Source organism: Stenella coeruleoalba (genome assembly GCF_951394435.1).
Source record: "Stenella coeruleoalba genome assembly, chromosome: 13".
Taxonomy (NCBI): Eukaryota; Metazoa; Chordata; class Mammalia; order Artiodactyla; family Delphinidae; genus Stenella; species Stenella coeruleoalba.
Window position 1 is genome coordinate 89,342,452 of NC_137159.1, and position 10,791 is coordinate 89,353,242.

Genomic DNA, 10,791 nt, shown 5'->3' on the forward strand with positions numbered 1-10,791 from the left:
TCAAGGTGGCGACAGGCTGCAGTCCTTTTCCTCACACCCTCCCCCAGGTCCACCCAGAGAACGGGGTCCGTCTCTTCACCTGACTGAGTGCCTGCGAGCCAGGGGCTTCCCTGTTAGTCTGCAGACACAGGGCAGGATGCCAAGTATTGATTCCATTAATTCTGTGTCTTGAATCAACAGAGAATTCAGGATTCCCTGATTGGTGTGAAAATAAAGGGAACCTCATTGAAGATGGAAACGGGAAGCAGAAGGGGATACGCTCAGGCAGGTACCACTCCGGCCCTCTGCAGACCCAACAGAAGGAACGTCCCTACTCAAGACCGGCAGGGGAGGGAAGATTTTCTCCCCGCCTGGCAACAGCCCAGCCAATGAGAGACTGTCACCACTCATCCAATGAGAAACCACCACTGCCCAGCCAATAGGAACCCCTCAGCACCCTTTACTCTCACTTTCCTCCAATGGACTTTCCTTCAAAGCAGCTCTTTCCACTTCCCCCTTTTTCTTTATAAAATGACACGCTCCTGTCCTTTGTTTGCCCAACTTGCCTGTGGTTTTGCCTTAGATTATATGTCCCAAGCTGCAATTCCTTTCTATTCCGGAACAAAGCCATTTAGCTGGTAAAACTACTGGCCGTTTTGTTTTTAAGGTCCATGCGAGCTAGAAGCAATCAGCACCCACTTCTGGAGCTGACGGTAGAGTGAGCATCTTGGAGACCCTGATTTCTCAGAGGGGCAGGGGCACTGTCCCCTCTGTCCCACTCCATCCACCGACGTCCAGGTCACTGTCCCCCTCCGTGCAGGGCACTGTGCCCCTCTCTCTCTGGGGCCCAGGTCACTGTCCCCTTCTGTCTCCCGGAGTCCAGGTCACTGTCCCCCGTTTTCCCCAGTGTCCAGGTCAATTCCCTCTCTGTCCCCCGCCCGAGTCCAGGACACTGTCCCTTTCTGTCCCCGGGATCCAGGTCACTCTCCCCTATGTTCCTAGGGGTCCAGGTCACTCTCCTGAGCGATACCCCCACGCCCCCAGCCCTAGGCGTTGCGCGGGGAGGAGGCGGGGACGCCCACTAGCCCCCAGTCCTCCGAGCTGCCACTTATGAGAGCCCGCCACATAGGAAGAACTAAAACGTCCCTCTCGCAGCAGCTCGGGGGGGAAAAAGCAACGCTGGAATCTACTCGTAATTCCCTTATGTTTATTTTAACACCACGGAATCTCGTGAGATTTGAACCTGGTACCGGGAACTGGAGATATCGCGAGATGGCAGGTTGCCTGCCGCTTCCGGATACAGCAGGCATCGCGATAAGTGGAGATAACGCGAGAGGACACCAGAGGACTTCTTGACCTATCCGGGCGGGGCGGGGAAGACGAAAAGGTGGTGGTGAGGCAGGGCCTTTCCGGAGGCGATGCCGTCTGCATTCTCAGTCAGCAAGTTCCCCGTCAGCATCCCCGCCGTGATCACGGTAAGTCGTTGCCTCCTTGGCCGTCAGTTCGGTCGCTGTCGGCTGGGGCCTCTCCAAATTTCCCAGCCTCCGCCGGGGACGCCGGCGGCGCCGGACGGGAGGCGTGGGTGGGGGGTGCAGGGGCGGGGCCTGTACCTGGGTGGGCGCGGCGCGGCGTGGCGTGGCGGTGGGGCCGGGGCGTCGGGGCGGGACGAGATTGGAGGACCTTCAGGCTGGCGGGATGCTGAGGTGCGAGGCGGTCGGGGGTCGGGGGTTTGCGGGGAGAGCTGGGGCCTCGTGGCGGCGAGGAGCGGGGAGGTGGGCCGTCCTGGGCTGGGATGGGGGGTCCGGGTGGCGTGGACCCGCTGTGGGCAGAGTGGCAGGACGCGGGCCGCTCCCCCAGCACCCGTGCCCCCGGGGGACCTGAGCCCCAAGGAGGGGGTCCGAGTTCAGGGGTGCGGACGAGCCCACCTCTAGAGTTGAGCGGACGTGCGGTCGCAGCACTGTCTGGAGGGCAGGAGAAAACCACATCTTGCCAGTTTGGGTGGCCCAGGTTTCTGAGGCTTTAATCACTGCTCTGAGGAACTGGTAGCTTTGCCTCTGGGGGCGACCGAGTGCAACCAGGCACCGCTTTCTCATCTCCCCGTGGGGGAGGGTCTTTAGATTCTCCCAGCTTGAAGTGCAGGTCTGTTCGACAGGTAGGAAAGCCTTCAGTCCTGTGTGGAGGGACAGCCAGGCACGGCCGGGTGACAGTCCCTGGACGTGGGTGCAGTGGGGATCCCTGCTCCCGCTCCCCTCCCCGTGTCCTGTGAGGCTTGGCGGGCGCTCGGGACGGGCTCAGAGGAGAGGCAGTGTGAAGCCTGGTCCAGTGCACGTGGGCCCTGACGAGGTTCTGCTGTGTGTCCTCCAGCAGACGGACTGGACGGAGCCCTGGCTCGTGGGGCTGGCTGCCTTCCACGTGCTCTGCCTGCTGCTCACCTGCTTCTCATCGCGGAGGTACAAGCTACAGGTGGGGCACTTCCTGTGCCTGGGTGAGTACAGTTCTGCGGCTCGGATCGCTGTGCGCTGCGGCAGCGCGGGTGCCTGTTCTCTCTGTAGCCTCAGTGATATGTGAATATATATGTAAGGCCTCCCAACTCTCCTGCCTTGTGTTCTGCTTTGATTGCTTGTGGGTACTATAAAGATAAGGTACGTTTTGGATATTGGATTTCAAAGGCGTCTCAAGCACGTGTTGTGTTCCTGGGAGGGTGCTGAATACCAGTTACACAAACGAGAGCTGGGTTTGCAGAAACGCTGACTCTGTACAAGAGGCTCCTCTGGGGGCTTAGCTGCCCTGCCTGCTCTGGGAGGGAGTGCAAATCAGGAAGGAAAGCGCTGTGGTGCAAAAATAACACATTGCCTGAGTCAGTTTTGAAGGTAAGATCTACAGGGTTTTAGAGAAGACACAGAGCTGTGGGGAATCGTTGAGAAAGATTTCACAGAGAAGGTCAAGTCATGGTAGGGGGTGTAAGGGTGAGTAGAATCTCTTTTTCTAGGGTGAGGAGCAGATGTCGGGCCCAGGCCTGGCATCTGGGGCGGAGGCAGCCGGTGAGAGCACAGGGGCGACGGGCGGGAAGGGTGGGTCAGGTGTCAGAGAAACCACATTCTGATGCTGACTAGTTAGAAGTATGTTCAGCCAGGAAAGGTGGGCCAGGGCCTCAGAGGCTATGCTGGGCTCTTCGTCTTGTGGACGTCGGGAAGATGCTGAAGATCTTGCTTGGTAGTTTAACAAAGTCCAAAAACTCACCTTAAGTGTGATTTTTCAGTTGGCCTTGTGCAAGGTGGGAAATCAAACAAGAGGTCGTCTTGGGACAGGCGCGAATCAGCAAGCCTGCACCGGAAACGGTCCTGACGGTCAGGGGTGGCTGTCACTTCACTTCTTTACGTGGGAGCCCTAGGAAGGACCGCGAGGGGCGGACAGGACAGACGGGCTCCGGAGCGTTGTAGGGCTGGGGGTCCCCGGCGTCCACTGAGTAGCCACAGCCCTGCTGAGCATCATGGCAGGAAGGGCGGGAGCACCGTGAAACCCTGGGAGGGGCCGGACTTAAGTCACTGCCCTGACATTTAAACCGAGGGGGGAAGGATGCGGGGGAACCAGCCAGGCAGCAGGCGTTCGAGGGCCGGAAGGGACACTGCAAGCCCCGGGAATAATGTGTGCAAAGGCCCCGAGGCAGGAAGCCCAGAAAAGGTGGTGGCGTCATCCGCAGAGCCTCGTGCGAGGAGCCCATATACTTGAAAAGCTTTGTGAAGCTGGGCGCTGCGTGTGGGTTTGTTGTTTTCAAGGACGAACAGAGGGTGACTTTTAGCGTGGGGATGATAGATGCTGGTCTGAGTGCGTTTACACGTCTGATGGCCCATTTAATTCTCACACCCACAGAAGACTTGCATGTTATTTGCTGCAGTCTTACAAACGAAGCACAGACTGGTTCACTGCGCCCCCAGCTCCTGAGTGGGGTGCATGGTGGATGCATCCCGTTGCCCTCTGGGGAGGTGGCCCCCCCCGTGCTCAGGCCTCTCTTCTCCTCTCCCGTCTCCTTTCTTTGGCTTCCTTGATGTGCGCCTCAGGGTCCAGTCGTCGAGGGAGGGGTCAAGGATTGCTCTCCCCCATTTCACCCCAGGAACCGGGGTTTTGCACAGTTTTACAAGGCTGAGGTTCCTGGCGGCCGTCCTCCCCTCCGCCAGCCCCATCCAGGCCCTCAGCAGCTCCTGGTGCTGGGCCAGCCTGCGGTCCTCCCGCCCTGGGCGGGGCTCCACGCACTCCGCATGGGACTGCGAGGGCCGACGGGGCTGTCCTCGGCTCCTGTCCCCTCGGGTCGGTGCTCCCTCCGTGTCTTTGCCGCCAGCACCACTGGGGGCTCCAGGCAGCCAGAGGGTGCAGGCAGGTGGCCTTCAGCTCTGGTCTCAGGGCCCTCGGGTTCCACTGCCGGCCTTGCACCCGATGTGTGACCTGCGGGGCAGGGAGGTCGGCAGATGGCCCAGTGCGGCCACTGTGGTGTCGGGGCAGGAAGCCTGGTCGTGGCGCCGCTCCGCTGAGGGCTGGCCTGGTCTGACCGAGACCACCGGACTCGTGTGTCACCTCGGGTTTCCTTTCTGTGTAATGTGAAGTAGGAGTTAGGTCTCATCCAGCGTGGCATTGTTCTGTTACGTTTCTGTTACGTAGCATGTGGTGAAGGATGTATAAGGCTGTGGCGGTGGACTGGTCCCCTGACTTCTCACGTGGGCTTGCTTTCTTCTCAGTGACCTTAGTCTACTGCGCGGAATACATCAATGAAGTGGCGGCAATGAACTGGAGGTGAACGGCCCCGGGCACGTGGACCTTGTGTGAGACCGTCCCCGTCAGCAGCAGAACACACCCAGGAAGCCCCCCGCTCTCGCTTATAAAGCAGCCCCAGCCCCGTCCACGTCCCAGCCTCCTTCACGATGAGCCTTGGACGGTGGTCACCGTCGGCCCTGGAGGCCCCCCGAACAGAAGCGCTCTTGTCCGTGACGGGGAGCCCGAGATCCACCCACGATTTACTTGGTCCTGAAAACGCTGGTCCCTGGTTTCCGGGACACCGGCCATTCTGTCCTCGCCTGCGTGTCCTTTCTTGCTCACACACCTGGGCAACCCACTCCACGTCCAGTGAGCCCCATGAAGTCGACCCTTCCCCTGGGCCCCCCTTCCAGAACCGCCCCAGGCCTTCTGCTCCCTCGGGGCCCGCAGCACGCTGCCTCCCGGGTCTGCCCTCGGCACCCTGCCCGCACAGGTCTCAGAGCAGAGTGACAGCCACGCCCCGGCCGCCGCGCCCTCCCGGCGGCTTCAGACCCCTGTCATTGGGTCAGGAGCCCACCCTCGGCCCCCCGCACGACCCGTCCCCCCGCTTTGTCTCTTCCGCTTCTAATTAGGACGCGCATCCTGACCACCCCTCGCTGGGCTCTGTTCACTGTGGCCCCAGGGTGATGGCTGTGTTGCTGAGTCAGTGACGTAAAGTTCGTGTCCTGCGCTGCCACTGAGAGGGACGCCACGCTGTCTCCCCCTCTCCAGGGGCTTGGCCTGAGCTTGCATGGGGGCCGCAATGCCCCTGGAGGGTGTGGGAATCGTCCCCCACGGGGTTAGGAGGGTCGCCATTGTGTGCAGGTGGGGCTCGGCCCGCACCTCGTCCTCGTGTGCGGAGGGGCTCCTGAGACAGAGAGTATCACGAGCACGCCATGTTGTGACGCTCTGTGATCTTTAAATCTTTCTTGAAACAGGTTGTTCTCGAAATACCAGTATTTTGACTCGAGGGGCATGTTCATCTCCATAGTGTTCTCGGCGCCTGTGCTGCTGAACGCCCTGGTCATCGTGGTACGTGTGTGCCGGAGCTTCGGGCCTCTGTCCTCCTCACACGGCCCGTGTCCACTTCTGACCGCGTCTCTGCACGGTTCTTTCCAGGTCCTGTGGGTGCGCAAGACCCTGACCGTGATGACCGACCTGAGGGCCCTGCAGCAGAGGAGGAGGGCCAGGGGCAGGCCCAGGAGGAGTGACGCCTCAGATCTGGCCTCGCGCGCTCCTGGACTGCGCTTAGACCAGCCTTTAGGACAGAGTTTGCCGCACGTCCACCAGGGCACTCGCCGGGCCTGCAGGGGGTCCCATCTCTCCAGTTAAGTTGTAAGCAAATGGAGCCGCGCACGTCGCCACATGTCCACGGGACTCCTGTGACCGTGTGAGCTACCAGACATCTGTCCACGTGGGGACGGTGACTGAGTGAGGGACAGTGCCATGCACGCGTGGGCACCTCCGTCACCCCCATCAACTCGCATCACCTCCATCACCCCTGTTACCTCCATCACCCCCTGTCACCTTCATCACCCCCTGTCAACCCCCATCACCCCCGTCACCTCCTATCACCTCTACCACCCCTGTCACCCCCATCACCTCCATCACCCCCTGTCACATCCGTCACCCTGGTCTGATCTGCATAGCGGTGGCCTCTCCATGTGCTGCTGCCACAGGACAGAACACGAGGGGCTGCCTTTCCTTTCATCCAGTTAGAGCAGTGACGACACTCGGAGGCCCTGGGTCGGAATCCACAGAAGCAGTGGCTGGATGAGCCCCTTGAGTTGTTTTTTGGAAGGAAAGTTGCCAGTAAAAACAGTCAACATTCACCTGTTTCAACTAACAGATGTTTTTATGGCAAATACAAAGATCGATTGTATTCCTGTTCCACCTTCTTTTTACCCTTTGGGTGTCCTGGGACGTGATGCCGTTGGTTTATCGGAGCAGGTGCACTATTTCTCTGTGATGTCCGCTCTGTAAACCAGCGTCTGTGCAGGACGCTCGTGGTCTTGTCACACCTGGAGCTGCAGCTGGAGGATGACGGGTGAAGCAGCGCACCTGTCTAAACACACAGCGTTCAGTAAAGAGGATGCTGTTGGCTCCTGATTTGGGTTTAAGAAAATAGTTTGTGAATAGTTACCATAATTTTAACAAGATAAGTGAAATACATTCGTCCGATTTCAAAAAGAAAAGAAAATTTGTTCATATGAAAGCTTGAGAAGCTCAAAAGGTGACACTTGACAGATGATGAAATTAAATCGTGAAACCCAGATATGTAAAGGTTTTATAGGTAGGTATAAACTCTCAGTAGAGAAATTATTTCCTGAATTTTGACATTAGTTGTAGAAGTGAGTGGGTGGAACTTCCTCGATAAATCTACTGGAGATCTTAACCTGAAATTTTTTCCAGTCCCTCCTTGATGTCTTAAACTTCTGTACTGAACGTTTTAAAAATCGGCTTAGGGGCTTCCCTGGTGGTGCAGTGGTTGAAAGTCCGCCTGCTGATGCAGGGGACACGGGTTTGTGTCCCGGTCCGGGAGGATCCCACATGCCGCGGAGCGGCTGGGCCCGTGAGCCATGGCCGCTGAGCCTGCGTGTCCGGAGCCTGTGCTCCGCAACGGGAGAGGACACAGCAGTGAGAGGCCCGTGTACCGCAAAAAAAAAAAAAAAAAAAAAAAAAATCGGCTTAAAAAACAGCATCTCATGTGAAGTCAGATTTTAAATTTCTTGTACCTGACAGCATGCCTCATTTTGCATTTCTGGAAATTTCCAGTTCAGGGTGTCTAATGTTCTCATGGCTTCAGAAGAGTCCACTGCATCCCGAGTGATTTCCTCGGAGAGCAGGGCCGAGCTGGCCGGTGCCCTGGGAGCGCGGGTATGGTGGGAGGGGCTGAGGACGGGATGGCTGGTCCCTTCCAGCCGTGCGGTCAGGCCGGGGCCCAGGGGACAGAATGCATGGATAGGAGCATCCTGGCCTCGGCCACACAAGCCGACGAGGTTCTGGGGCATTTTCCCTGTGCATAATTGTTCGGGCTGTCCTAATGTGGGGCTAGCTGGCTGAGTCTCAGTTTCCGTGTGGTAGTAGTGTGATAGCATTGCTAACTTCGCATAAATTTGGCGTTAATGGCATATCAGCCTGAAGACATGACATGGGCCTTTTCATTCACTGGTGTGTGCAATTATTTTGTAACAGTTTTGTTTTCACAAACACTATTTTTTAACTGTTTTTGGTAAGTTCACATTCAGTGGCTAATTCAGTGTTAACAGATATTTCTCTGTCCTGCTTGGGGAAATCCTACAAGCCAGAATTGTCCCCAGAGGGTTTGGGGTGTATGAGCCTTGCTGTGTGGGGCATGACGGGAGGGGTTCACAGGGGCCCTCCTGGCCCGTTGAAGGAAAGCATATCCCCATTCCTGGTTTCCTGCGGTCCCTTCTCACCCCAGAGCTTTAGCAAAAGGGGGTGGGTTTGGAGCCAGAGGATGCCCGGTGACGTAGTTTGGGCATCTGATGGACGTTTGTGTAAGTAAATGAAACAGACCACAAAACATTTACACATCAGCTAACACCTACATGAAATAAATAAGCAAAACCGTAAAGATGACAGTGTGTTTGTGACTGTTTTGCACTAACTGCGTGTCACTTGGCTGTCACCTTCTGCCGGCATCCTTACAGTCTCAGCAGGCGTCCACGAAGGCGTGTCAGGGCCACAGTCTCTTCCTGACGGGTTCACTTGCTGAGAAGGGTGTAAACCACAGAAAATAGAAGGTGTTACCGTGAAGTTACTCGACAAGCTTTTTGCTCTTTAAATTGCGCTCTGCAGGTTGTTACTGATGTCACAGTTATCAAACCAAAATAGTAAATTCAGTTTATGTGAAATCAGACTTGAGTGTTAAAGTTACATGCATTTAATAGTAAGAGTTGCAAAGTTGAAAAAAGTTGTAAATGCAGACAGTTTATATTTTGACAGTATAAAAGTTTATCCAAGAATCTCTCAAAACATACCTGGTATATAATTCAAAGGTCTAAAATTTTGAAATACATTTAGTAGAAATTTGTGGGATTTTGTTCCCTTTTCTGCAGCGTAGCAACCAGCCTCAGTCATCACCTCACTTCCTTTCGTGGCTGGTCGCCTGCTTAGGTTGGGCTAGTGACCAGGGGACGTGTCTCTCCAGCCGAGTGTGTGTGTGTGTGTGTGTGTCACAGAGGCAGAGCGTCCGCTGCTTATTCCCTGGAGTCTCCATCTGGAGCACAATAGCTGGCACTGAAAACGGTCAGAGATGGAAGTTCAGCTGCAGACAGGATGGGTTTGTGTTTGCAGAGCTGCCACATCCACACCCTGGGGTCTTCACACCATCCTGGGAGTTTTAATACCCCTGTTCCACAGCAAATTAAAATACACAATTATCTTAGATTCCAGAACAGGAGCCACAGAATATTGTTGTGGAGTTCCACGCACTGGTGCACATGATTGTAACGATTAACGTGTTCATGAAAAACTTCTCGGGAGTCGTGTGTGTGTGACGTGAGTCCAGGGAGGGCGCTTCCCGTGCTGAGTGTCAGCCCCGCGGAGGTGCCCTGGGAGTAGCTCCTCTTTGTAAGGTCCCATCTCCTGCACGAGGAGTTCCCAGGGTCCCAGGGGTTTGTTTAGAAGCGTACAGCGTCACTCCCTGGGAAACAAGAGCCCGGTGGGAAGGGGTCTGCCTTACTTATTTAATAAGATCGCTGTAAGGACCAAAGCATCCGACTCGTGTTAGATCTCCCTGCACTGCTCTTGCTGGGCTGGCGGTAACGGGGGGGTTTATCCATCAGAATCGCCTGGAGCCCCCGGGAGCTGTGAAGCCTCAGCTCTCCCCAGGTGCCCAGTAGGAGGACGCGGTCAGGTGACCACAGGGCCAGGAGGCTTCTCTGGGCAGGTCGCAGGCGGAGCCCGACCTCCGCCGGTTCCACCGCGCTATGAATCCGTTTCTCAGCCTCCGCTCGTGTTTGCACATGCGACCCCCAGGGGGCGCTAACACAGTGTGTCACCGCCGGAGGCTGAGTCCAGGCCAGGCGGCCTTGCCTCTAGGAGTGTGACGTCTGCTGTCCCGGGCTGAGGGCACCGAGCGGGACCAGCGGCTCTGAGTCCCTTTCTTCACGCGAACTAGGTTAACAGCGTCCAGACTATGTCGTGGACCACGCACACGTGCACACAGGCACACGCAGACGTCTGGAGGTCAGGAACTCGCCCTCCTGTGACACGAGGGGACACCGCCCAGCCGCACCAGCCCAGCCCCCGTCCCTCCCAGTCAGTCAATAAGCACGTTTGCTCGTGAACTGTCTTCTAGTTTCAAGGATGCTCTGCAGACAGATTGAGCCAAGGAAAGGGGTGCTGTGGCTGCTGCAGGGGGGCCTGTGGTTGCCGCCTAGTAACCCTCAGGGATGCGGAAGCAACAAGTTCACTCTTCACCACCCAGCCGGGCCCCGAGGCTGCGAACCGCGGGCTCCAGGCCTGTCTGGTCCCGGGGCGCCGCGGTGGTAGACGTGAGCTGGGAGCCTGGTCATCTGCCTAGCCGAGGGCCCGACCCCCGTCCTCAGGTAGAGGAGGAGCCCGCCTCAGCCTGGACCCGCCTCCCTCTCCTCAGAATCCCTGTGTTGGTCACAGGCCAGCGCTGAGTCCAGCACGGCTGGACTCAGCCCCAGGGCGTCAGATGGGGACTTTGGCCTTGAATGTCCAGCTCTGAGTGTGCGCTCTGCCCCTAGGTGGGAACAGCCTGCTGTGTGCTTCCATCTCGGTAGCTGTTCACATGTGTTCTGCCCGACCTTGGATGCCTGTGTCGTCGTGACACAGCAGGGACGGAGCCTCTGAGAACGCGGCCTCACGTGGGAGCGGCAGGACGGCCGGCAGTCCCGGGTCCCACGAGTTTCTTTTAAACGTGTTCCAGCAAACGGATGCTTCTGTTTCCACAGTTAACGTTTAAGTTTATGTTTCAAAGTACAGTTCTCAGTCTAGAGATGCCAACATTTTTTCCCTACATTTTCTACAATG

At 57.0% G+C, this 10,791-nt stretch overlaps 1 protein-coding gene across 4 annotated transcripts; it reads left to right on the forward strand.

The window, feature by feature from the left end:
- Window positions 1–1,317: 1,317 nt before the first annotated feature.
- On the forward strand, window positions 1,318–8,914 carry TMEM18 (transmembrane protein 18). 4 transcript variants are annotated; one of them, XR_013831030.1, is made up of 6 exons: window positions 1,318–1,454; window positions 2,344–2,464; window positions 4,710–4,764; window positions 5,703–5,796; window positions 5,884–6,154; window positions 6,480–8,914. XR_013831030.1 is itself a non-coding variant. In XM_079940805.1 (6 exons), the coding sequence occupies exons 1-5, from the start codon at window positions 1,398–1,400 to the stop codon at window positions 6,094–6,096; spliced, it is 540 nt and encodes a 179-aa protein (XP_079796931.1). In that variant the 5' UTR covers window positions 1,318–1,397; the 3' UTR covers window positions 6,097–6,099; window positions 6,480–8,914. The 4 variants fall into 4 exon arrangements, 3 of the variants coding, with proteins under 3 accessions (XP_079796931.1, XP_079796930.1, XP_079796932.1); XM_079940805.1 differs by having other exon boundaries at window positions 5,884–6,099; XM_079940804.1 differs by having other exon boundaries at window positions 5,884–8,914.
- Window positions 8,915–10,791: the final 1,877 nt, after the last annotated feature.

Bases quoted from the DNA above. Each gene is read 5' to 3' on its own strand.
- TMEM18 (XM_079940804.1), top strand. From the start codon at position 1,398: ATGCCGTCTGCATTCTCAGTCAGCAAGTTCCCCGTCAGCATCCCCGCC. The intron at 2,465-4,709 runs GTGAGTACAGTT...CTTTCTTCTCAG, and splicing joins GGGGCACTTCCTGTGCCTGG to TGACCTTAGTCTACTGCGCG. The intron at 5,797-5,883 runs GTACGTGTGTGC...GGTTCTTTCCAG, and splicing joins TGAACGCCCTGGTCATCGTG to GTCCTGTGGGTGCGCAAGAC.